The sequence below is a fragment of the Pangasianodon hypophthalmus genome, chromosome 11 (assembly GCF_027358585.1).
Source record: "Pangasianodon hypophthalmus isolate fPanHyp1 chromosome 11, fPanHyp1.pri, whole genome shotgun sequence".
Classification (NCBI taxonomy): domain Eukaryota; kingdom Metazoa; phylum Chordata; class Actinopteri; order Siluriformes; family Pangasiidae; genus Pangasianodon; species Pangasianodon hypophthalmus.
The window spans coordinates 11,885,096-11,912,433 of record NC_069720.1 but is presented as its reverse complement, the minus strand read 5'-3'; the positions used below and the strand labels follow the sequence as shown (position 1 = coordinate 11,912,433).

The 27,338-nt window shown below is 38.6% G+C and overlaps 2 protein-coding genes across 5 annotated transcripts; one reads left to right on the top strand and one right to left on the bottom strand.

Annotated features, from left to right (window-relative positions):
* Positions 1 to 277: 277 nt before the first annotated feature.
* Positions 278 to 25,790, bottom strand: dnajc19 (DnaJ (Hsp40) homolog, subfamily C, member 19). 2 transcript variants are annotated; one of them, XM_053238152.1, is made up of 6 exons: positions 25,633 to 25,790; positions 23,716 to 23,767; positions 21,086 to 21,159; positions 20,900 to 20,979; positions 20,213 to 20,283; positions 278 to 1,060 (listed from the first exon to the last, which is right to left on the bottom strand). In XM_053238152.1, exons 1-6 carry the CDS (start codon positions 25,633 to 25,635, stop codon positions 903 to 905), a joined length of 438 nt encoding a protein of 145 aa, XP_053094127.1. In that variant the 5' UTR covers positions 25,636 to 25,790; the 3' UTR covers positions 278 to 902. The 2 variants fall into 2 exon arrangements, with proteins under 2 accessions (XP_053094127.1, XP_026786337.1); XM_026930536.3 differs by lacking the exon at positions 278 to 1,060 and adding an exon at positions 19,539 to 19,660.
* On the top strand, positions 2,455 to 16,221 carry fxr1 (FMR1 autosomal homolog 1). 3 transcript variants are annotated; one of them, XM_026930533.3, is made up of 17 exons: positions 2,455 to 2,580; positions 7,321 to 7,373; positions 7,463 to 7,556; positions 7,640 to 7,711; positions 7,813 to 7,961; positions 9,043 to 9,136; positions 10,052 to 10,168; positions 10,429 to 10,599; positions 10,692 to 10,770; positions 10,868 to 10,977; positions 11,100 to 11,186; positions 12,103 to 12,307; positions 12,510 to 12,716; positions 13,512 to 13,679; positions 13,984 to 14,061; positions 14,834 to 14,919; positions 15,794 to 16,221. In XM_026930533.3, the coding sequence occupies exons 1-17, from the start codon at positions 2,530 to 2,532 to the stop codon at positions 15,956 to 15,958; spliced, it is 1,986 nt and encodes a 661-aa protein (XP_026786334.3). In that variant the 5' UTR covers positions 2,455 to 2,529; the 3' UTR covers positions 15,959 to 16,221. The 3 variants fall into 3 exon arrangements, with proteins under 3 accessions (XP_026786334.3, XP_053094125.1, XP_053094126.1); XM_053238150.1 differs by lacking the exon at positions 13,984 to 14,061 and having other exon boundaries at positions 2,456 to 2,580; XM_053238151.1 differs by lacking the exon at positions 7,321 to 7,373 and having other exon boundaries at positions 2,515 to 2,580.
* Positions 25,791 to 27,338: the final 1,548 nt, after the last annotated feature.

Genomic DNA, 27,338 nt, shown 5'->3' with positions numbered 1-27,338 from the left:
ACCTAGTATTATTATTATACCATATTAAGAATAATATTAGAGAGGAATTCTCAAAATGTTAATAATTACTGCATTTATGATAGGTTTTATACTGAACAAATGGCAAAAAAACAATAAAGAAATGATTTTTCCAAAAAAAAAAACCTGTTGTTTAAACCTGTTTCTCTTGAGTGTCTTCAAAGTGAAATACACAATTTAATAATAACCTCAGACCTGATTTTTCTTTTTATTAAGTATGCAAATTAGATATATGTCATTTAAAAAGCCTCATAAAATACATGTCAGTGTCTGGAAAAGTTCAAATACAAAAAAAATCTTGAAGAATATTAGCAATTATCTGGCGAAATCTATTGTAATTTTACAAAGTTACCAGATAAATGTTACAGTATTGCTTACTACACTACCTTGTAACATCGCAGATTACTTTGTTACTCTGTTCCGCTGTAAATTATCATATTTACAGCAACGTATGAATGTAAAATGTATATTTTTTTGCCACATTTAATGTACACATTACAAATACTTAAATTATTAGGTCTATTACATCAATTAGATCATCTCTGTGTTTATATTAGGCTACATTATTGTAAATATTTCTGTAAATATTTTCCCCAGGAAATTAATGTCATCTAATAACTGTTACTGTGAAATAAGCAGGAGAAATGTTTAAACCATTTTCCACTAGGTGTCACTAACAGGTTTTCCTAACAAAAAGGTTTGGAAACCTGTTCAAATCCTCATTCAGAACATATGTTAGGAACATATTGTAATGCTAGTGTTATAAAATACATAACAAGATATATACATGTCTAAATATATCAAAGATCAGGACCAAGCAATATCAAAGCAGAATTATGGTATGAGTGGATCAGGTGTAGCAGTGGTGTTGGGATTCATACTGCTCAGAAACTGATACTGATGGAAGTTAGAGGATGAAAAAATGTGCTGTGCTTAGAAAAATATGAGGTTTGCTTTATAAAAGAAATAACATTACTTAATTGATGTGACATCATATATGTGGGTGTGGCCAGCACCGAACAGGAAGGAAAATCCAAAAATCCTGAGAAGGAAAAATGACGTATTCATTACGAAAACAGTTAGTCCACGTAAACATACGTACATTATTTGAACTAACTGTTCAAATAAAAAAAAAAAATCTTTGTTTACAACAGTAAAGTTATAAAATGATCATGACTAGCATATTACACATATTTATGATGTACTACTGTAACAAACCAAGTGTAAAGTTACTTCAAATCATGTACATATATTTAAAATCTAATTATGTTTTAGAAGTTATTAACACAAATTACCAAACATGGTTCAGGTTAATTGGGACGTCTTGAAGATAAACATTAATGTAAACTACTCGCAAAACTGTAACTTGTAACTATACAACAAATTTTACAAACTAGGAGAGAGAGACTGAGAGAGAGACTGAGAGAGAGAGGCTGAGAGAGAGAGGCTGAGAGAGAGAGAGAGAGAGAGAGAGAGAGAGAGAGAGACTGAGAGAGAGATGGGGAGAGAGAGAGAGGCAGAGAGAGAGAGACTGAGAGAGAGATTGAGAGAGAGAAAGGGAGAAAGACTGAGAGAGAGATGGGGAGAGAGAGAGAGAGGCAGAGAGAGAGAGAGAAAAAATATCTCATGCAGCAGTTTGTATTTGATGTTCGGTGTTCATTTCATTTTAGAGATTGATGGTGATGTTGATTTTTTTAAAATCCTGTGTTATGCTGCTACAGCAAGAAATAAATGATAAAATGTTCTCCTTTAGTGGTGTCTTATTGTACTGTAATTTTAATTCAATCTGTTCATCCTGAATTTTATAAAACATTTGTTATGAATTTGGAAGATTTTGATGTTCTGAGCCCTGACTGATGTTCTTGATGTTATTGAAATTTGATTTATTGATGCCATGAATAAGTATCCTGCAAATAAACAAAGTACCAAACATGTCATTCAGGATGAAAGTGAAGCCTAAATGAATGTATATATGTCAAAAAAAAATTCCAAACATATTATAAAAATGTTTTTCAAACTTTTGACAAAAGCTGTGCTTATTTATAATATAATATAATATAATATAATATAATATAATATAATAGAATAGAATAGAATAGAATAGAATAGAATAGAATAGATACATTTTCCCCTCACAAACATCTTGAGGATTTCAGAAATGCCTCAGGTGTTGTATATTATATAACAAAAAATTGTGAATTGCAGTTAACCCTATTGAAGGATGGCTGAATCCCAAATCTTTTCTTACTCCCTATTTAAGTGCACTAATAAGGCATAAAACAATGGCCTATATATAGTATGGTAAGATACAATTACAGTAAGATGCAATTTGGGCTTCATCCTATTTACATCACACCTAACTACACTACATAGAAATCAAAAATTAATATTTAAGCACTTCACAAAGTGCACTAAATGTTTTGTAAACAGAGATTTAGGATTGAGCCCGATAGCATCGCTTTAGCCTGAATAGTTCTAGAACTTTTACCCACAATTCCTAGCGTGTTCAAAATGGACGAACTGACGGTTGAGGTTCGCGGCTCCAATGGAGCTTATTACAAGGTAAAATATGTTTATATGTTTATTCATTTTACAAATCGTGAAGGCAGGTTATATCTAAAACATATAAGACGCCAAATTTGATCCAAATTAAGGCTAAGTCGTTTTAAAAATGCGTTACATTCCGGGTTCGGCTTTTATAGTTACTATAGTTAGCATAGCTTTGCAGTTCAGGTTGCGTTATTTTATCCAACCTGTTTTCCGACAAATCCCGCCTACCTCATTAGGATTGGCTTATACTTTACTTTCGGGGCTGTCATCTAATCACAGCGCAGGCAGTGCAATACCACTGACCAATCCTAACGCAGAAACTGGGAGTTGTCGGATTACGGGCGGGTTCTTTCGACGCTAGTAATATTGTACGCTAACCGAGATAGCTAGCTAACATTATCATCATTTTTCATGTGATCGACACAGTGAATTAATAACTCAGTTATAGGTCCTTGATTACCAGGCCTGTGATATATGCAGTCTGCGATTTTTGAGTTAATTTAATTGACTAAGGACATCTAATTTCAGTTTATCTAGCACGCTAGTTGAGTAAGTCTTTAGCTAAGTGGAGTTTTACCGTAATGTCAACATTTTCACTTTCGTTTCTTTTCCAATAAATAACTTTCGCTTTGCTAGTATTAGTGTAGCTATTTTTCAACGCATTTAAGAAAGGCTTAGCAGTGTTTTTGTGTAGGTAAACAACAATCAGCATGACAACACAACAAGCTACAGTTATTTTATGAATGAAGGAATCACAACTGATTCACACTTCATCCTGCTCATCAGCAAACTCCTACACCTTGATTTTTCATTTCCTACACTACTTGTGACATATAATCTGCCATGTTCAAGTTAGACTGTTTGATTCCCTGTATGTGCTCACTACATAAGGTATAACACAATGGCCTTGGGCACTCTATATAGTAATTTATAGGCATGATAGAAAGCTGTTGATGTCCAGGGATGTTACAGATTGAAGTGTTAACCTAGTCTAGAAACATCATGGTATTAATTGACAATTAAAAAAATAATAAATAAAGGAAAGATTTATTGTCTCATTACAGACACAAGTATTTTTGCACATTCTTGTATATTTAACTAAAAGCAAACAGAAACAAAAAGATCAAATCCCATAATTTCCTCCCCACCATCCATCCAGCTCTAACTTCTCATACACCAGCTACCAGCTGGAGAGGTTGAAAGCTAACACGTGCTTCCTGTGAGACACATGAAGCCAGACAGACGCATCTTTTCACACTGCTGCTCGTGCTGCATCACAGTGCAGTGTAACACACTTGGAGGAAAGCGCTATCTGTCCTCTTCTACATACATGAGCTCACAGATGCCTGCAGTTGGCTGGTGTCACTGTGATTGACAGCAGAGAGGGAGTATGCCCCTCCCACTCAGAGGGCATTTACACTCTCTTGACTCCTGGCCACGGATAGCTGTGGCATTTTGGGATTTGAAATCGCAACCTATGGAACGATAGGGTGAAAGCTTTCCTGTAACGCCACTCAGGCTTGTGTGTTTTTAAAATGGTCAATTAATACTGTGATTTTTTTTTTAGAGTAGGTTATCTTATTATGAAAATTTCAAAACGACACTATAAACCTGCAGCAAACTGCACGCTATGCTTTCACTCCTCTCACCGTATCTCTAACAGCTCAGCTTATTTTGTGCCCATGAGACAGGCCCGGTCGGAAAATCTGCCCACTGAGGTTCATGCAGAAGTTATGACATGCATGCGTGTTTTGGCCTGAGTGTCAGCTGTTCGTTTTTGGATCATGAGCAGTCATCGGAAGATATGAGCGGATAAATTCAGAGGCCAGGTCTATTTTTAATTTGCTGTTAGAGAGATGATAAGTCTCGCTTAGCTGTGATGAGAACATGAGTGAAAACTTTCTCTCAGAGATTCAGATGCTGTTTATCTCTTAATTATAAAATCACACTGGCTCTTCTTGATATTAGAGCTCTTTATTGGGTAATGCAGCCATAATTTAGTGCCTTGGCATCACTGTTTGCTTTAGTTCACTTCTGTTGTAAATAAAATAATCGTAAACGTAGTAGGTGGCAAGTTGCTGTGGTATAAGAGGAATAAAACACTTTGGGCTGTGCTGTTACAGGAAAACAATCAACTTGAGGGTGGTAAATAACTCATCAGCGGGTGGGTGATATGACAAAAACATATCTCTCTCTCACACACACTGCACCTACGTGGACCTGGAATGTTCTGTCACATCATTCATTCCAACAGCACACCCATCACACATGCACACAGACACACACAGCAAACAGGACACTCATATACATAATGTGTATAGCACATAATCACTTGCATATTGCAGTGTGCATTCTGTACTAGATATTTATTTATTCTTCCCTGCACCGCACTGTCCTGCACTGTACTGTATTGTCCTGCACTGTATTGTCCTGCACTGCACTGTCCTGCACTGCATTGTCCTGCATTGTCCTGCACTGCACTCTATTGTCCTGCACTGTATTGTCCTGCAATGCACTGCACTGTCCTGCGCTGTATTGTCCTGCACTCTGTTGTCCTGCACTGCACTGCACTGCACTGCACTGTATTGTCCTGCAATGCACTGCACTGTCCTGCACTCTATTGTCCTGCACTGCACTGTCCTGCACTGTATTGTCCTGCACTGTATTGTCCTGCACTGTATTGTCCTGTACTGCACTGTCCTGCACTGTATTGTCCTGCACTGCACTGTATTGTCCTGCACTGTCCTGCACTGCACTGTATTGTCCTGCAATGCACTGTATTGTCCTGCACTGCATTGTCCTGCACTGCACTGCACTGTCCTGCAATGCACTGTATTGTCCTGCACTGCACTGTCCTGCAATGCACTGTATTGTCCTGCACTGCACTGCATTGTCCTGCACTGCATTGTCCTGCACTGCACTGTATTGTCCTGCACTGCACTGTATTGTCCTGCACTGTACTGTATTGTCCTGCACTGCACTGCATTGTATTGTCCTGCACTGCACTGCATTGTATTGTCCTGCACTGCACTGCTCTGTCCTGCACTGCACTGCATTGTATTGTCCTGCACTGCACTGCTCTGTCCTGCACTGCACTGTCCTGCACTGCACTGCATTGTCCTGCACTGTATTGTCCTGCACTGCACTGCCCTGCACTGCACTGTATTGTCCTGAACTGCACTGCATTGTCCTGCACTGCACTGTATTGTCCTGCAATGCACTGTCCTGCACTGTATTGTCCTGCATTGCACTGCCCTGCACTGCACTGCACTGTATTGTCCTGAACTGCACTGCATTGTCCTGCACTGCACTGCATTGTCCTGCACTGCACTGTATTGTCCTGCACTGCTCTGTCCTGCACTGCTCTGTCCTGCACTGTATTGTCCTGTACTGCACTGCCCTGCACTGCATTGTCCTGCACTGCACTGTATTGTCCTGCACTGTACTGTCCTGCACTGTATTGTCCTGCACTGCACTGTATTGTCCTGCACTGTATTGTCCTGCACTGTATTGTCCTGCACTGTATTGTCCTGCACTGTATTGTCTTGCACTGTATTGTCCTACACTGTATTGTCCTGCACTGCACTGCACTGCACTGCATTGTCCTGCACTGCACTGTATTGTCCTGCACTGCTCTGTCCTGCACTGTATTGTCCTGCACTGCACTGTATTGTCCTGCACTGCACTGCACTGCATTGTCCTGCACTGCACTGTATTGTCCTGCACTGTACTGTCCTCCACTGTATTGTCCTGCACTGTACTGTCCTGCACTGTATTGTCCTGCACTGCACTGCAAAGTCCTGCACTGTATTGTCCTGCACTGTATTGTCCTCCACTGTATTGTACTGCAATGTACTGTCCTGCACTGTATTGTCCTGCACTGCACTGCAAAGTCCTGCACTGTATTGTCCTGCACTGCACTGCCCTGCACTGCACTGCACTGTATTGTCCTGAACTGCACTGTATTGTCCTGCACTGCACTGCCCTGCACTGTATTGTCCTGCACTGTATTGTCCTGCACTGCACTGCCCTGCACTGCACTGCACTGTATTGTCCTGAACTGCACTGTATTGTCCTGCACTGCACTGTATTGTCCTGCACTGTACTGTATTGTCCTGCACTGTACTGTATTGTCCTGCACTGTACTGTCCTGCACTGCATTGTCCTGCACTGCATTGTCCTGCACTGCACTGCATTGTCCTGCACTGCACTGCATTGTCCTGCACTGTACTGTATTGTCCTGCACTGTACTGTCCTGAACTGCACTGCAAAGTCCTGCACTGTATTGTCCTGCACTGCACTGTACTGTCCTGCACTGTACTGTCCTGCACTGTATTGTCCTGCACTGCACTGCAAAATCCAGCTGCACTGCAAAGTCCACTGCAAATTCCTGCACTGTATTGCCCTGCACTGCACTGCACTGTCCTGAACTGCACTGCATTGTCCTGCCCTGCATTGTCCTGCCCTGCATTGTCCTGCACTGTATTGTCCTGAACTGCACTGCATTGTCCTGCCCTGCATTGTCCTGCACTGCACTGCATTGTCCTGCACTGTATTGTCCTGCACTGTTGTGCATTGTCCTGCACTGTTGTGCATTTTATGTTCTATGGGCCTTATGTGTCTTTGCCTTTGTAATGTAATGTTTGCACAGTTCAGGAACCTGCAATTAGGAATCTCACTGCAAGAACTATACGCTGTATAACTCCCTGTATGTGACAAATAAAGAGCTTGAAACACACTGTCATGTTTCAGGGCTTCGTTAAAGATGTTCATGAGGACTCGCTCTCTATCTCATTCGAAAACAAGTAAGTGCTTTTCTGATTCTGACTCATTTTGATTCAGTACCATTTTACAAAGAAATAAAATGTAAATATTCTTCTTTTTTTTTCATAAGCTGGCAGCCGGAGAGACAGGTCCCGTTCAGTGAAGTGCGCTTGCCTCCTCCTGCTGACGTGAAGAAGGAGATCTGCGAGGGAGATGAGGTGGAGGTGAGTGCCTGTGAGACTACACATTTATAGAAACGCTGGACTTATTTCTGCATGTAACGTATCAACTCCTGATTGTGTCTCAGATCTACTCGAGGGCGAACGAGCAGGAACCGTGTGGCTGGTGGCTTGCAAAAGTGCGCATGATGAAGGGAGATGTGAGTATACAGCGGCTATCCTATGCACGTCTTTTCACTTTCTGTTTCTCCGACAACTTCTGCAGCATCTCTTTAGCGTCCCCTTTCTCTTCTCCTCTCAGTTCTACGTGATTGAGTACGCAGCCTGTGACGCCACGTACAACGAGATCGTCACGTTCGAGCGCCTCCGACCCCTGAACCTCAACAAAGCTGTGACGAGAAACACCTTTTACAAGTGCACTGTTCCTGTTCCTGATGATCTAAAGGCTGCGTGAGTGAATTTGCTGTTTCTGCTTCTTTTTTTCTGATTTTTTTCACTTCTTAATGATATTATAGTAAGTGATCTGGGAAATGCATTACATCTCAAAGATAAATCTGCAGCTTTCCTTTCCAACATCTTTTTTTTTTTTTTAATATCCCCTTTTAGCTCCTAAAAGTGTACTTTCCCTTTTAACCCATTTTCCTTTCAAACTAGCCAATTTTTCTTTTCAAATATTTCTTTTTATCATCCCTTATGTCTCGAAATCTCCTTATACCCTCCAAAACCATGCTTCTGACTCGTTTACACCCCTAAAATTACCCTTAACCCTCAAAATCATAACTCATTTATGTCCAAAAATCTCCTTTTACTCTCCAAAAATCATGCTGTTTTACTCATTTACTCTCATTCACAAATCTCCCTATAGCCTCCAATATCACAATTTTTAACTCCTTTAGTCTCCTAAAATCTCTCTTCACACCCAAACTCACATATTTAACACATTTACCCCCATGATCTCTCTTTAATTACAAAATTGCACTTTTTAACTCCTGCAAAATCTTATTTTCCCCCCTTTATCTCATGAAATATTCCTTTTCTTCACCATTTATGGCTCAGTATCCTCCTTTACTTTCCAAAACCGCCCTTTTGCTTCCAAACTTGCCCTGTTCGTTGCTGTTTAACTCTCTTATTTACCTCCCAATCACTTTTTTTAAAAACTTATTCAGTTCCCAAAAATCTCCAATTACTTCCCTAAAATCATTTCATTCTCCAAAAACACACTTCTTAACTCATTTACTTCCCTAAATCTCAATTTTATTTAATTTACAGCATGAAATCTTCCTTTCTATCACCTGTTATGTCCCAAAAACCTCCTTTAATTTACAAACCCAGCCTTTTTTTCTTCAAAACTCACATTTCATCTATGTTTAGCCGTCCAAAATCTTCTTTTACCTTTTACACTTTCTAACTTATTTACTTCCCCAAAAAATGTTTTTAAACCCTGTTTCCTCAAAGTCCTCATTCATTCTACTTTGTAGTTTTCTGTCCCATAACTTGTACATCATCTCGTTTTCTTTTTTTTATTTCCTAGTTGTGAGAACGAGCTCGCTCATAAGGACTTTAAGAAGGCTGTAGGAGCAAGCAGGATCGTCTACAACCCTCAAACCTGTGAGCTGCTCATCCTGGTGAGTGTTCAACACATTCGCATTTACACGTCTAGGACAAAAACGACCCTGCATATGATTTACAGCATTTTAATATGATGCACTGAGGATAATTGTTGAATTAAACACCTGTACGTTGAGTTAAATTATAAATATTCATATAAAATCAGTCTAACTGTAGGATAAATATATATTAGATAAGCTTTTCATTATTTAACATGATTTTTTTTATTATACTAAATGGAGGGGTATCAGATAAACCATGTATGTGACTAAACATCGTATACTTTGTGTCTTTCACAGTCTTTTTTTTAATATTTAAAATATAGGTTCAGTAAGAAAAGTGACGTGCATTTAAGGTATCTGTAAGGTGAAAACAGTACTCGGGTATGTTAGATATATGCTGTAAATATATTTAGCAATTTTTATTATGATAAATTTAATCCCTGTATTAGAAAAGCTCGTAAAACATAATGTATGACAGTTTTGAGCCTTTTTGGAGCAACATTTCTTCTCTAAAATCAGTAAACGCTTATTAGACAACATTTTGCACTAATTTGCACTTTTTAACTCATTTCCTCCTGCAAAAGCCCCATTTTTATTTCCCTTTTACCTCATGAAATTTTCTTTCTATCACCCTTTATGTCCTGTTGTCTGCCTTTACTTTCCACCCTTCTCCTTCCAAACTCACCCTATTTACCCATGTTTAGCTCTCTAAATTTCCTTTACCTTCCAAAATCATACTTGTTTATCTTATTTACTTCCCCCAAATCTCAATTCTCCAAAAATTCTCTCAAATTCTTTCAAAATCTTAAAAAATTAAAATGAAAAAAAGACATGTTTACTCTTTGAGACAGCATCCATATGCGTAATACTATATCAAATGTGCAAATGTTTATTGATTTGATACGTGTGTGTGTTTCTGGTGTTTTACAGTCTGTAAACGAGGTGACAGTGAAGAGAGTGTCTCTTCTGAGCGACATGCACTTGAGGAGCATCCGCACTAAACTCAAGCTCATGTACTGGAACGAGGAGGCAACAAAGCACTTAGAGGTAACTACATGTGTACCAGACCTTAATGTGAATCCTATCAACAGTTCTTCTTCTCTTTGAGAGATGGAAAGGGCAAGAAAATGGCAAAGATGTGCAACATGACACTACAGAATACCAAAAAAACTGCTGAATAACATTAAAAATGTTAACATTAAATATGACGAGGCAGCAGGTTTCTGTGGAAACACATGATATGTTGTTAATCATGATCAGCTTGAGTATTTGCACTGCTTTGTTATAAGAGTGGTGGTGTTTCTCAGAGCACGAAGCAGCTAGCGTCAGCATTCCAGGAGGAGTTCACGGTGCGAGAGGATCTGATGGGTCTCGCCATCGGCAGCCACGGCACAAACATCCAGCAGGCCAGGAAAATTCCAGGAGTGACGGCCATCGAGCTGGACGAAGAGAGCGGCACGTTCAGGATTTACGGAGAGGTAATGATGCTAATGTCACGTCAGCGTGGATCAGCAATCATCTGCAGTGTGATGATGTATTTATTAATTTATTGTTCATAAATTCGCTCCAGACTGCTGAAGCCGTCCAGAAAGCAAGGAGCTACCTGGAGTTCCTGGAAGAGTCGGTACAAATTCCCAGAAATCTAGTTGGTATGTCTGATCTTTTCTTCGACACTAATCTTGAACTTTCTTTGCATTTTTTTTTTTTCCTTTGTGTTTTTTCCTCACTGTGTTCATTCCATCACAGGCAAGGTGATCGGTAAAAATGGCAAAGTCATTCAGGAGATCGTGGATAAATCCGGGGTGGTGCGCGTACGGATCGAAGGAGACAATGACAACAACCTTCCCAGGCAAGAGGTGAGATCTCATTCTCAAGACCTTTTTTTTTTTTTTTGATCCCTTTACTATGGTGAATGGTATTTATTGCCATGTTCTGGTATTGTATTATTATTATTTAAAAAAAAACACCTTCAATGCAGGGGATGGTGCCCTTCACGTTTGTCGGGACAAAGGAGAGCATTGGAAACATTCAGGTTCTTCTGGAGTACCACATCGCGTACCTGAACGTGAGTATTGCTCATGCACTGACAAAATGGAGATAATAGATACTTTATTATTTTTATTAATGTAAATTGATTTGATGCGTTATTTATTTAATCAGTGATCAACGGTCCATGTGAAGCCATTAAGTAAGGAATAAAATCAGTGTCGGGGTGGTGTGATGAAGTGGAGTTACTGTTACAACATCAGAGTTGATTGTTTTCCAATAACAGCATGTCCCCAAGTGTTATTAGTCTTATACCACAATAATTTGCCAACTATTGCAGTTTTTAAAAACGTATTAAAGAGTGACAATTCGTACTTTTTATCCATTTATAGTTACATTTAATATTGTGAAACATTCGGAAAAGAAGTTAGTTCCTGTTCTTGCGTACTTTATAGCAGCTATAAACAGTCATTCCTTCGCCAGCATCTTTTTTTTCTCTCTGTTGAAGTTAATAAGCCAAAAAAAATCATGCTGCTTGTCATGTTACTGAAAAAACCACAAAGTGTAAACTAACTTACAGCTTTAAGTGCTGACACTGGAGACTCCTTCCATAAATGTTAAATAAATTTCTGCTTACAGATAAATGTATACACATGCTTTTTTAATCTGTTTATGTGGCACATCCATAGTACAAGTTCCTAAAAATGAGCTGTTACTATAGATACGATAACACTAGAACGGGTGCATTAATATAAATCTGTGATTTGCAGTTGCACTACGGTCAGAGCTGCTGTTATAGAAAATTAATCAATTCATTAATTAATCGCTTTATTAAATAAATGTAATACAGCCCTTCTATTCAGTCTATGAATCTTTGTAGCAGTAAAATAAAAGCCAAGACTATTTTGCACAAGTGGTGGATAATTTTGTTATTCTGTGTTGTATGATGATTGTAGCTAATGATTGTTTGTGCGATTTTTATTATTTTTGTGTAGGAGGTGGAGCAGTTGAGGTTGGAGCGGCTGCAGATCGACGAGCAGCTGCGTCAGATCCGCCCTGTTCCAGCACATTCCACTGAGAAAGACAAAGAGAAGAGCTACAAGATGGACGAAAGCGTATCCGCTGTCTCGCTGCACTCTGGGCGCTCCTACACGGGCCGGGGACGTGCACGCAGGACCGCCAACCACAACTCAGCCTACGGTAACACACTTTACCCATTCAGCTGGCAACAGCTATCAGAATCTTACCTGTGATCTGATTGGCTGACCTCTTCCTTAATGCACTTTATATTAACAATTCAAAAAGATTAATAATATATAATATAAGATAAATTATATATAAATACAAGTGTAAAAAACAGAATAAGAGAATAAATGGATGCTGCCTCATTTCCTGTCCGTAGGAACAAACTCGGAGCACTCATACAACTCAGAGACGGATTCTGAGAGGCGAGACGAGCTGAGTGACTTCTCTCTAAGAGAAGACGAGGACGAGCGCGGCATCCAGCCCAGGGACAGCAGAAGGAGAGCTGGAGGGGTCAGAGGTCGTGGTGGGATGGGAGTCAGAGGTCGCGGGGCTGGAAGAGGGTCAGGGAGCACCATGAGCTCAGGTACATCTAATGCCGCTTCACTACAGGTGTAAATTAGAAGTGAACTGTTCAGGGCAGCCATTTTGGGTTGTAAGATGTGTAAGCTGTTCTAATCACTCGGTAATGAGGTACAGGAGAACGTTTCTGTTTCACTTGAAATGCTTGTGTTTGATTTAAAATATTACCGACCTTATCAACATCCATATACTAGATCCAAGTTTAGCATATAAGAGCCAGTGGCCCTGTATTTATGATTCCCATGTGCACTTCTCTAAACACCAGAGAATTCATGTGATACAGTAACTAAAATTTGAAACCATAAAGGCATTTGTAACCCTAAATGGATTTCTTCCTCCTTCTAGTCTTTTTCCCGCTCTTTTTGAGTATGCATGTGTACAGCAACCGTGAGTGTTAGAAAGATCCTATATAAATGCAACACGTTATTATTTATTAACTCTTGGACCCAGCAGAGTATTTCAGCAGACTGAAGCAAGTACTAAAAAAATAAAGTAGCAGTGCCATATCAGTGTATGAAAAACCTCTCCGTAACTCAGTGACTAGTTTTCTAAACATGAACTAGCTCGGCTTCTGTAGCTGATCCTCTGTTGCGACCAGTCGCATGCATCTGTGTGAATGATTAAGCAGCTCATCAATAAAGGGAAGAGTTTTCACAGACTTTCATGGCTTATGACATGGCTTATTCCAAAAAAAAAAAAAAAGAGTTGACAAGGAAAACAGAATCGTTAATGGACAGAAAAGTATGTTCTGCTTCAGAATACATTTATAGACTACATTTATTTTTTGTTTTCCCGGCAGTTCTGAAGGATCCAGACCGGAATCCGTACAGTATTTTGGATACCTCTGAGTCGGATCAGACTGCTGATGCAGAAGCGAGCGAGTGTGAACCGAGTTCTCGGAGCCGACGCTCGCGCCGCCGACGCCCTGAATCCGAAGACAACACATCACTCAGTGAGAATGGCCTCGGCAAGTACACATGCACACACGGCTTCTCAGCTTCACACACAGCTTGCTGCTTATATTTTTCTTTTACACCATTGCAAATTAGTCACATGACTTAAGGAAGTGTATCGAAAAGAAAGAGCTTTAACCTTTTCATGGGGCAGGGCATGCTTGAATCAGAAAAGTTTATTTCGGCTGTAGTTTTTTTATACTTGGCACCTGAAGGTTGTGTGAACAGTAGTAACCTTCGCCTCAATGCCAAACGCACTGGAGTGAAAAGAGAAGCAGTCCTGAGGTTGATTAACACTGAGATTTCATCCTGCTGTAGATGAGCATGAATTTAAACCTCCGCGGCAAAATCGCAGCCGTCGCCGACGCATTCGGCCTCCAGAGGAGAGACAGCCAGGTAGTGCAGTAGTGCATGAACCAAGTGTGCTTGGAGTGAGCCCTAACCAGTGTGCAGTGAGTGTAACTCACTCATTAAAGGTCTTCAGTCATTCAAGGGTTAACTAGAAAGCTTTAGTGCTTTTAAAATGTGGATTTCCAACTAATGATTAATCTACTAATAAGTGTCTTTTATTCCTCTTATACAACAGAAATTTACCGACGATTCCAATTTTTTAGTTATTAATGAACGTCCTACTTTTTACTTCTTTATTGTTGCATTTAATGTCATCTTTTCTTCTCTCTGTTGAAGTTGATAAGACAACAATATAAAAATCATCTTGTCATGTTACACAGAGACCGCAAAGAAAGTGTAAACTCCTCTGTCCTGAAGATGTCCGAAAACTTAGTCATAGCTTTAGCTCTGACTGTTACAAAGCGCTGACACTGGAGACTCCTTCCATAAATGTTAAATAAACATCTCCTCACAGGAAACCTTCACCATATCAACGATTATTTTATTTTATATCTTATGTTATAGAAAAATAATCAACACCTTCTGACCAATCACCAACCAGAATTCAACAGCGCTGTGGTGTATCTGGATTTATTAGTGCTAACTTAATTAAGCATGTGCTAATTGCCTATCCAGTATGTATAATTAATTTTTGGCAGGTCATCCTAACTACTAAACTTTCTCTTCTCTGTATTTTACAGCATGGAACGTGCTGGAAACGGTTGCATAAAACGCCAATAATAAAACTAAAGTTTTAATTAGATATTTTTCTTTGCAGTCACCGTGGCCGATTACATATCACGTGCTGAATCCCACAGCAGGCAGAGAATGCCACAAGAGCTGAAGAAGAATAAAAAAGACTTGGTAGGTCAGAATTCCTCATGTTTATAATGTAGTAATAAATATCTTTAAACATTTGACCATCAGACATAACGACTCCACTGTCACGAAACAAAAACTGGAGTTTTGAAATTAAACAGCTTATACCACAGCACTGTTGAATTCTGGATTCTGATTGGTCAGAAGGTGTTGATTCATTTTCTAGAACAGCAGCTCTGGCAGTAGTGCAGCTGCAAATTACAGGTTTACATTAATGCGCTCATTCTAAAATGTTATCGTTTCTATGGTAACAGCTAATTCACAGAGACTCGTACAGTAAATAGATTTAAAAAAGTAAGGAGATGTTTTTCATTTATGGAAGGATTCTAAAGCTGTAACTTGAAGATTTCCGACATCTTCAGAACAGAAGAGTTTACGCATTGCTTTTTCATGGTAACATGATGAGCTGTGTTTCTTTTTGTCTTATTAACTTCGAGAGAGAGAAAAACAGAGGCTGGTGATGGAACGACTTATAACTGCTATAATATTAGTCAGAACATGAAGAAGTATGACATGTCATTGTTTAATAAATGTAAAAAAAAAAAAGTCCAAGTCTAATGTTTAAAAACTGCTACAGTATAAGAGGAATAAAACACGTGTGGACGTGCTGTTGTAGGAAAACCATCAGGGTGGTAATGGTAATTCTGCTTCATCACACCACCACATCACTCATTATTTTATTAAAAAGTCATTACACACAGTGGTTTCTTTCTTATATAACTCATTTAAGGAACGTAATAAACTTTAAGGATAGCTGTTATTTCTTCTCTTCGGAATATTCAGCTTTTTTCAGAAATTATTTGCTACACATTTGCATAAAAACCTTACTTTAATTGAAATAATTTCTCTCTACTCTCAGGGTCAGGTGGACGTCATATCTGAGCACGGCGTCTCCCAACAGCTCACTAACGGCCCTGACGCTAACACTGATGAGCAGAAAAAGGCACCAGGCGCTTCCACAGAAACGGCCCCCAGCGGGAAAACCGATGTGGTCAAGCCAACCGTCGTTAACGGACTCTCCTAAACGCCCTGATCTGTTCCTGTATTCTTTCTCCAAACAGTCGTAACCTTTACATTTTTACAATAGTGCTTGTACGAGCTCGCCAAAGATAGACACACACACACACACACACACACACACACACAAACACACATACACACACACACACACACACACACACACACGGACTTCCAGATTCTTCTCTCTGCTGCACTTTTCTGTTCCTTCACCGTGGATCAGGTACGAAGGGAGAACACGAAATAAACAAATGGAGCCTTGAAGTGCAATGCATTATTAGCATTTTTTTTCTGTCCACTTATCTTTACCATGAAGGCTAAACGCATATCTCTATAATGTGATCTATAAATGTTCTCACTCCAGACCTGCCAAGCATAGGAGCTTCATGCTGAACAGCAGAGTATGCTTCTACAAGTGAGCACTCTAGAAAACGCCAGTCGTCTTTTTCCCCCTCCGTAAAAACCGCAGATGAGCCGATCGATATATTAATCTGCAATAACTGACAGCTGCGTAGGTGTTTTGATCTTTCTGACATCAAATAAAGCTCTGGAAACCCCGCCCCCTACCGCCATCTCGCATTAGTAATCTCTCGTCTCGACTCGATTTTCCCACTGATGCGTCGTCACGGTAAATGGAGAATGTTTTGAGTTTGTTAATGTGAATTAAAATCTTTCAGTGTGTGTTCCACTTAGCTAACAGCTGTTAACTAGATTTATTTGGAATACCACAGAACATTTCCTGTCGATAGTCAAAAACAGTACTTTTTCGCCGAAAGAGGGAAAAAAAAAAGATTAAACAGTCCTAATAGTGTTAAATCGAACACATTCTCCTGCGCTGTCAGAATTAATGCGTTCAAACAGCGCCATCAAGCCCATCGCCACAGAAACTAGAGTGTGTGTATATACAGGGTTTTACGGTAATAACCAGTTTTTTTTTTTTTCCCTTTGGGTGGGGCACTTGTCTGTTTTAGTTATGATGTAGACACTAGAAAGGTTTACATAGACAGTTTTTTTTTTTTATTAATTGCTGTACATAACATCTTTTTTCCTAGAATATGAAGAAATTGTTCATGTAAACTTTTCTAGTGTTTAAATCATGAATAAAACAGGAGAGCATTTTCCCCACCCTCTTCCCCCCAAGGTGCTGGTGGCTACCATAAAACCTGTATATACACACACTCCAGTTTCTAGCCTAGCCTAACAATATGTGAAGGGGTGATATCGATAATGTACTGTGGTTTTACTGCATTTTTTCCTCTTCAGGTCTGGCAGGTACTCGATTTCAGGCCAGTTCTCAGTAATCTCAGTGTTCCTGATTATCGGGCAGGTGTTTCAAAAGTATTCACGTCTTTTTACGTCCTTTTTTTGACCGACAAACCTCAGAAGTGTTGCTGTTGTTATTTTGAGATGATGATAATGGGACAGAAGAAAGTATAATGCATGACCTTTCTGGGCTTCGTTACAGACAAATGAAATTTTTTTAAAAAGTCTGTAATGTTTTAAGTACTCGATCAGATGTTGTGCCTTCAGAGAGTAGTGTCACTGGCTGGCTATAGGCCAAAATAAAACCCGAGAGGAGAATTAGCTGCTTTTTATTTTTAATATGCAACCACTTCGTGTTAGGCATGTGCCGATAATTGGTCGGACGATATAACATCCAGTATTGAGATTAAGAATTTAGAAATAGGTTGGCTACGTAGGGTGGACTGTCTAATTTAGAACACAAGCACAGATCTCATCTAAGATCCCGTAATTTTGGACAAATCTGAAGGAATGTCTCAATTTTGTTCAATAGACGGGACAAAACTGATGCTAATGTTTCAGTAATATTGTGAACATAAATAAAAAATTAGGCAGTTCTCGTGAAAGTGTCATATCGGCACATGCCTGTTTCATTCAGTGATTTAGGGAATGCAGTCAGAAAAATAAAGGATGTTTTTGCACTGAATTGTAATTTCTGTCCCTTTAGAAAAATGTTAGTCTGGAAAACTGGTCTGTTACTGTCATTGATAGGAAAACACTCCATGTGACTCTTGGAAAGATTGACTGACTTCAGTGAAAGGAGCCTCACTTTGGTTTATTTATTAAAATGTACAGTATTTAAACGAGAAATGCAGAAGCAGTTCTTCTTCTAACACTAACTTGGCCACCTGAACGTAGCACGCAGGAGATGAATTGGACTACTGAAAGATCAACTTCCAGATTTTCCGTTCTGTAAACTGTTTCAGTCCTTCTTTTTTTTTTTTTTTTAATGATCATACTGGTTGTTTGATGTGCAATATGTTTTGTATGCAGGTAGTTCTTAAATAAAATTTCGATCTTCCAAATAATCTTGTGTCTTTTTTGTTTTTCTTTAAGATTTTCTTTCAATTTTTTTTTTTTTTTTTTTTTTTTTTTTTTTTACCCTGAACCTGATGGTCAAATAGGCCACGCCTCTTTCACAGAAACTAAATAGGACACACCTCCTTTACCTCCAAACTAACCATAACTCCTTCACTATAACCTGTGTGTGAATAATCTACACCTCTTCCACTGAAATGGACAGGTGTATAGGCCACACCTCTTTCACTGAAACTTATAGGTCCAGAGGCCATGCCTCCTTCATTAAATTGAAGGGTGTATAGGCCACGCCTCTTTTGTTAAATCTACAATATAGGCCATGTCTCTTTCACTAAAACTGCCAGGAGAATAGGCCACACCTCCTTCTCTAAAACTGACAGACCACAGGCCACACCTCCACTGAAATATAGAGGTTCATAGGCCATGCCTCCTTCACTAAAACTGACAGACTACAGTCCACACCTCCACTGAAATATACAGGTTCATAGGCCACGCCTCCTTCACTAAAACTGACAGACTACAGTCCACACCTCCACTGAAATATACAGGTTCATAGGCCACGCCTCCTTCACTAAAACTGACAGACTACAGTCCACACCTCCACTGAAATATACAGGTTCATAGGCCACGCCTCCTTCACTAAAACTGACAGACTACAGTCCACACCTCCACTGAAATATACAGGTTCATAGGCCACACCTCCTTCACTAAAACTGACAGACTACAGTCCACACCTCCACTGAAATATACAGGTTCATAGGCCACGCCTCCTTCACTAAAACTGACAGACTACAGTCCACACATCCACTGAAATATACAGGTTCATAGGCCACGCCTCCTTCACTAAAACTGACAGACTACAGTCCACACCTCCACTGAAATATACAGGTTCATAAGCCATGACTCCTCCATTGAAACTTAAGGGAGCGTGGCCACGCCTCCTTCACTAAAACTGACAGGAACATAGGCCACACCTCTTTCACTGAACCAGGCAGTCATACAGGCCACGCCTCATTCACTGGGACTGACAAGCCCACAGCCCACTCCCACTTCCCTGAACCTTATGACTACACCTCCATCACTGGGACTGACAAAGTGCATTAGATGTGCCAACATTTCTAACCAGTAAACACGAGTAGTAAACAGAGGGTAACAGATCCTAATGAGGTTTGACTCGGAGCAGCCGTATAACAGACTCAGTCAGGATTTTCACTTTGAAATGAAAATGAGACACATGACTCCTGTGATACAATCGACGAGTTTAATGAAACGGTGTCACTCACTGAGTGTGTATTAAACTATTTCTTGGCTTGTCCTTCCATTAAATCTTTCGCTTCGTTTATTTTTGCTGCAATGTAAGGAGATCCACCTGGCAGACAGACAAGACATGACAGAGATTAGTCCGAACTAATCTATATCCATTGTGTGTGTGTGTGTGTGTGTGTGTGTGTGTGCGTGTGTGTGTGTGAGATTACCACTGACAATAACTAAGAAAAGAACAGAAGTCACTTGTAAATACAGCTGTAAATCTGTATAAATGGGACTACTTTTTCAGAAGACTATGTAGCTGTGTGGAGTATGGATACGACAAAACCTTCAGGAAAGTGTAAAGTAACCAGAACTACTTTTACTGCAAAACCAGAAGATTTTCACGCACATCTCTCTCATACTCACACCTTTATTCTTCCTGTTTGAATGTGAATTTACATTTTATAGTTTTAAACATACTTAGTTACGCTGTTCAGCTTTTCTTAACTTTTTCAGTGCAGGGAAACATGACAATGTTCTTGTCAGTGGTTATCTCTCTCTCTCTCTCACTCACACACTCACACACTCACACACACACACACACACACACACACACACACACACACACACACACACACACACACACACCAGATAGAGTAGATGGAGATCTCACCTCGGTCAGGATGATTTAATATCATCAGCTTCCTGTGTGACTCTCTGATCTTGTTTTTGTTGGCCGTGGGACTGGCAGAGGAAAAAAAAATTTAACATCACACAACTCATCTTACATTCTCACATCACAATATAATAATACTCTACAATACAATCATGTTACAACACAGTGCTGTTGAGTTCTGGATTCTAACTGGTCAGATGATGACCAATGAAGTTGTGGTATCTAATCACTGGCATTCATTCATTCACAGGGAGTTGTACAGCAAATGTTCCACAAAACGTGTGTAATCATTGATATTGGTGAAGTTTTCAATATGGAGATATTTATTTAACATTTAGCTCCATCGTAAACGCTTTGTAACAGTCAGCTGTAACTGCGTTTTTTTTGGTCTTATTAACGTCAAAAAAGAGAGAAGAAAGAAAATGTTATGTTTAACATTAATTGTAACTGTAAATGGATAAAAAGTGCATGCTGTTCTTTAATTAATAAAAAAACTGTTATTGCTGGAGTATAAGAGGAATAAAACATTTGGGGGATGTGCTATAATAGGAAAACAATCAACTTCAGGGTGGGAACAGGATCTGTGCTTCATCACACCACCACATTGCTGATTAGTTTCCTAGAACGAAACCACACACTGTAGTTTATTCACAGATTGCAGATTGTATAACTGATGATCAGTACCTGACTCCTAGGATGAGAGACGCTTCTCTCTTCGTCATCTTGGGTTCAAAACCTCCTCTGTAGTAACCGCTTCCAAACGTCTGTCAGAGAAAACATCACACTCATACGTTTTTTTTTTTTTTGGATACACAAATGTGCGTAACAGTATATAACGTGTGTGTGTATAAAGAGTATAAAGTTCCTTACAGATTTAGGAAAAGCCTGGAGAGCCTGCTTCACCTGGGGCTCCATCTGTTTCACGGCCTGCATGGCATATCGACCTGTTCGAAGAGAAACAAATTCAGCTTTATTTTTAACAAAGAAAAGAAAAAAGGTGGGTCATATTTGGAAAAAAAAACATTGTGCTGTATTTTATAGAAAATAACTGGTTATTATTAAGAGGTATTTTGTAGAATATTCAAGCTAAGATGTAATTAAATAATATTAAAAAATGCAATCAGATTTCCTAGACCTGACTTATTTATTTAAATGAAGGTGCACTAAGCCCCGCCTCCTCTCTATTCTCAGTAATCAATCATTTTGGTTGCATAATCAATCAATTATTGGCACTCTTGGTAGAAACAAGAAGCTTGAGAGAAATGTATTAATTAATTAATTTATTATATATTTATTTAAGTTTCTATGAAACATGGTATGTATCATGAGACAAACTGACAGAAAAACAGTCATGCTGCATTTAAAAAAGAAAAGGTAACTTGATAGAAAATGATAACTTTGAGGAAAAATCTTGGGAAAAGGAGATTTAAAAAAAAGATAAAAAATTAGTTGCTTCTAATCAGAGTTAATTATTTATGAAATTGTTTAACTATTTATACTGATGCTCACACAATCAATATTATACACAGTACTGTGTAAAAGTCTTGCACAAAAAAAAAATGCTATAAAGCAAAGATGCTTTCAGAAATAAATAATATAAAAACAGAAAAATACTATAAAGAGCATTAAACAGTAATAAACAACAATCAACATTTATTCCAGTAATATAATATAATATAATATTCCAATCAGATTTATAAACTCACTTCTAAAATAATTACTAAGTACATATTATTTTCAAAATTTATAACATTAACTTTTTACTTATTATTTAAATTTTACCATTAATTATAATATGCTAGTTATTATAAGAATGACAATACTTGGGATATCTCAGAAAAGTGTACTGTGACATAATTTATCATGATATCAGTATTACATAATCACATCACCCAGCCCTGGATGTAAGTATATATATATATATATATATATATATATATATATATATATATATATATATATATATACACACACACACTATATTACCAAAAGTATTCGGTCACCTGCCTTGACTCACATATGAACTTAAGTGCCATCCCATTCCTAACCCATAGGGTTCAATATGATGTCGGTCCACCTTTTGCAGCTATTACAGCTTCAACTCTTCTGGGAAGGCTGTCCACAAGGTTGAGGAGTGTGTTTATAGGAATTTTTGACCATTCTTCCAAAAGCGCATTGGTGAGGTCACACAGTGATGTTGGTCGAGAAGGCCTGGCTCTCAGTCTCCGCTCTAATTCATCCCAAACGTGTTCTATCGGGTTCAGGTCAGGACTCTGTGCAGGCCAGTCAAGTTCATCCACACCAGACTCTGTCATCCATGTCTTTATGGACCTTGCTTTGTGCACTGGTGCACAGTCATGTTGGAAGAGGAAGGGGCCCGCTCCAAACTGTTCCCACAAGGTTGGGAGCATGGAATTGTCCAAAATGTTTTGGTATCCTGAAGCATTCAAAGTTCCTTTCACTGGAACTAAGGGGCCAAGCCCAACTCCTGAAAAACAACCCGCACCATAATTCCTCCTCCACCAAATTTCACACTCGGCACAATGCAGTCCGAAATGTACTGTTCTCCTGGCAACCTCCAAACCCAGACTCGTCCATCAGATTGCCAGATGGAAAAGCGTGATTCATCACTCCAGAGAACGCGTCTCCACTGCTCTAGAGTCCAGTGGCGGCGTGCTTTACACCACTGCATCCGACGCTTTGCATTGCACTTGGTGATGTGTGGCTTGGATGCAGCTGCTCGGCCATGGAAACCCATTCCATGAAGCTCTCTGCGTACTGTACTTGGGCTAATCTGAAGGTCACATGAAGTTTGGAGCTCTGTAGCAATTGACTGTGAAGAAAGTCGACGACCTCTTTGCACTATGTGCTTCAGCATCCGCTGACCCCTCTCCGTCAGTTTACGTGGCCTACCACTTCATGGCAGAGTTGCTGTTGTTCCCAAACTCTTCCATTTTGTTATGATAAAGCTGACAGTTGACTGTGGAATATTTAGGAGCGAGGAAATTTCACGACTGGATTTGTTGCACAGGTGGCATCCTATGACAGTTCCACGCTGGAATTCACTGAGCTCCTGAGAGCGGCCCATTCTTTCACAAATGTTTGTAAAAACAGTCTGCATGCCTAAGTGCTTGATTTTATACACCTGTGGCCAGGCCAAGTGATTAGGACACCTGATTCTGATCATTTGGATGGGTGACCGAATACTTTTGGTAATATAGTGTATATATATATATTTTTTTTAATTGACTGCTTAGTCCATTTGTTAAGTATAACTGGACTATAATATAATGAAGACAACTGGATAGTGGTATTTTAACAACACTCAATTAATTAGACTTAGCTTGTATTTGCTCATACAAGTGGCATGGCAGTGTGTGTGTGTATGTGTGTTACACTCTTTATCTTTATCCTTCACTCTTTATCACAGTGTGTGCACAGTGGAAAAATCACACTGTCCTTTAAAATGATGTGTTTAAATTTATTCCAAAATCACAAACCTGCGAATCCTGCTGCTGCAAGGGTGAGACCCACGGCCACCATGGTGCTGGCCTGCAAAACACACACAAACACACACACACAATAAGGCTTACTTACACTGAGAGAGAAACAAAGGACATTTGCATAACATCACACAAAAGACACAACAGTTTCCATCACTGGTACAAAAAACTTGCAAAGAAGGTTTTCCAAATGAAGACGTGGACAATTATATAAATAAATAATATCACAACATGTATAATGTATTGGGGATAAATATATGATGACACAATATCAACACTGTGATAAATGATCTCACGATACACACTCGGGTTTCATCAAGACCAGCTAAAGGTGTGCAAAAGATAGATATGAAGCTTGCAGCAGGTCGTTCACAAATGAGTCGACTCTTTGAATCGATTCTTTTGGGTAAAATCTGTGAGCCAACTCCCATATTTGAAATGTTTATTCTGTAACAAACAGTTTATATTTAAATATTTAAAAAAACATGTTTACAGGCATATATTATGTTATCACACACTAGGGCCAAGTGATATGATGATATAACATCAATATTGTGATAAATTACATCACGATATACTTGTATGAGATATCGTGATTATTGTGATATCTTTTTATTCTGTTTTTTAATAATTACAAACTGATTGGAAGCAGCTGATTTTATGTTCAAATATACTACTTAATTTTAAAAAATTTCAGACCTTTATAATATATACAGTACTGTGCAAAGGTCTTAGGCACCCTATTTTTTTTAGTACAAACTTTGTTATAGATTTTTATTTTATTACTTCTACATTATTGATTCAGTACAAAAACTTTTTAGATTTCCAAACATTAGTTTTCCAGCACAAAATTAAATGTTACAGAAAAATGTTTGTATGTCAATAAAGAAAGCAGCATATTACATAAGAGACACTTTTCAGACAAAAAACATAATGAAGGCTGCTGGGTTTTACTGCAAAAATAAGAAGAAAGTGCGACAGTCAAAGTCTCCAGAAGAACTGTGGCTGCTTCTGCAAGATGCTCAGTAACACTTACTGCTCATTTCCTTAGAAAACTGCACTGAGACTAATAATTTTTTTAAAAGCGAAGGATCGTCACACCAAATATTGACTTTGTTTCATTTATTACTGTTTACTGCTCTTTATATTTTTTTTTTAATGTAGAAACATTTAATTTAATTATTTTTGAAGGCATCTTTGCTCTACAGCATTTCTTTGCATGAGCCTATATATAAATATATATATATATATATATATATATATATATATATATAGACATTAAATAAAATGTTTTAATGCAACACTGCTATATTGATGGCAGTTTGTGAGCAAATCTATATGTTGTGATACATGATACTCTATGATACATATGATACTATACATATTAACGAAAAACACTTAACACTGAGAAAGAGAAAACATTTTAAAAATCTGTAACATTTTTAACATTTTGTAATTGTAAAGATCAAACTGCTTTATTTAGTTTAGTTTAAGTTAAAAGTCAAGAAAGCAGTTTATTAACCCAGTTCTGTCCAGTTGCTGCCCATGAAATCCCTCTACACTGTATCTGTGAGCTCTGCTCTGATGTATGTGCTGATCCTGAGGAACTGTTTATTAAGTGTACTGAGGCAAGTGTACATAAAGGACACACAGCTCGGCTAATGCACTTTAGCTATGTTAGCTGTGTTAGCTCCACTTCTGGGACGTTTTCTGAATCGTAATATTACGGAGACTCGATGATAAGAGTTCAAACATTTAACACATACATCTATAAGAAGTAATTAAACATTTAGTTCGTTTAAAGGTAATTTGTTAGCTACTCGCTTAGCCGCTTTGCTAATCATATATCCGTGCTAGACAGGTAATAAAGTACAGATATCGACAGCATTGATAAAAATTAAGAATAATTCATACCATTGTTTCCCTAATAATGTCCTTTTAGTCCTCACGTCTTTAAGCATAACGTTTATAACCTGGTTTTCAACCTATTTTTCACACACATCAATGTCAGAAACTCATGTTCATGTTTTGGTAAGAGGACTTCGAAGCTGCCAAAAAGCGCGATGGGATGTCGCAAAGTTCAATTCATCGCAAAATAGAGGCCGGTAACGCTAGCTACTGCGACACGGCAATAGGTCCTCCATATTGGAAAGGGCAATACTTTATGGTTACCCAATGCGGGTCTATGGAGAGACACAGCCTATCTTAAATGACACAACTCGCTTCATGTTAAACTGATTTTCAGATCAGATTTTTTTTAAACGTCATACATTTCTCCATATCGCAGGTGATGTAAATATAAATATGCACAATGTATATATTTTTTGATGTAGCCTAATTTCTGAAACTACAAGCAAAACAGTGCTATGCAGACTAAATGATCATAGAACAAAACCTGCCAATCTGAATACTACTACTACTACTACTATTAGTAATAATAATAATTACAATAAATCTGAGTAGAAATTGTCCACCACCCTTATCATACCTGGTCAGCGGTGGTCCTTGTTTTCTCAAAAGGACAGAGTGAAGGACAAACTGAAGAACCCTTAAGTCTTAGATTTCATTTTTACAAAAGTGTAGACAAGGTTTTCCACCCAGCTTCAGACTCTAGCATACATTTAAAGATAATTATCCACTGTTTACTAACAGAAAAGTAAATAAATAAAATCACTAAGTCACTAAGATCATTGAGGTTCTTCCCCATTCTGATGTTTGATGTGATCATCAAATAAATCTCTTGAATTGTATGTGCAGGATTTTATGCATTGAACTGCTGCCATGGGATTGGCTAATATATAAAATACACTGACTGGTCACTTTAATAGGAACACCTGTACACCTGCTCATTTATGCAGTTCTCCAATCAGCCAATCATGTGGCAGCAGTGCAACGCATAAAATCATGCAGATACTTGTCAAGCGCTTCAGTTTATTTTCACATCAAACATCAGAATGCACAGAATGCTGTGAAAAACAAAAACCTGTGAGTGGAGGGTCTGCAGGCTGAAACACCAGTTGATGAGAGAGATAAGAGGAGAATGACCATACTGGTCTGAGCTGACAGGAAGTTTATAGTAACTCAAATAAGCACTCTTTACAACTGCGGTGTCCAGTTTTGATGAGCCTGTGCCCATGATAGCCTCAGATTCTGGTTCTTGGAAACCAATGTGGTCTTCTGCTGTTGGAGCTCATCCACTGCAAGGTTCAATGTTTTGTGCATTGTGCTGAGTTGCTTTTCTGCTCAACACAGTTGTAACGAGTGATTAAATATGAGTTACTATATCCGTCCTGGCAGCTCAAACCAATCAAGATATTTCTAATCACAGAACTGTCACTCATTCAATGTTTTTTGTTTTTCGCACCATACTTTGTAAACACTAGAGACTATTGTGTGTGAAATTGGTGGGGGGGATTTTGGTTGGAAATTGTGTCCACCAGTGAATGTACAATGTATATCTATCTATCTATCTATCTATCTATCTATAGATGAAGGTGTGAAAGGTATGAACACTAACCCCACCCTAAAACCTCACTCCTAAAACCCCACCCCTAAACATAACATTAACCATCACAAGTTTTCATGTGTGTGAACATGTTGAAAAAAGTTACTTGTGTACA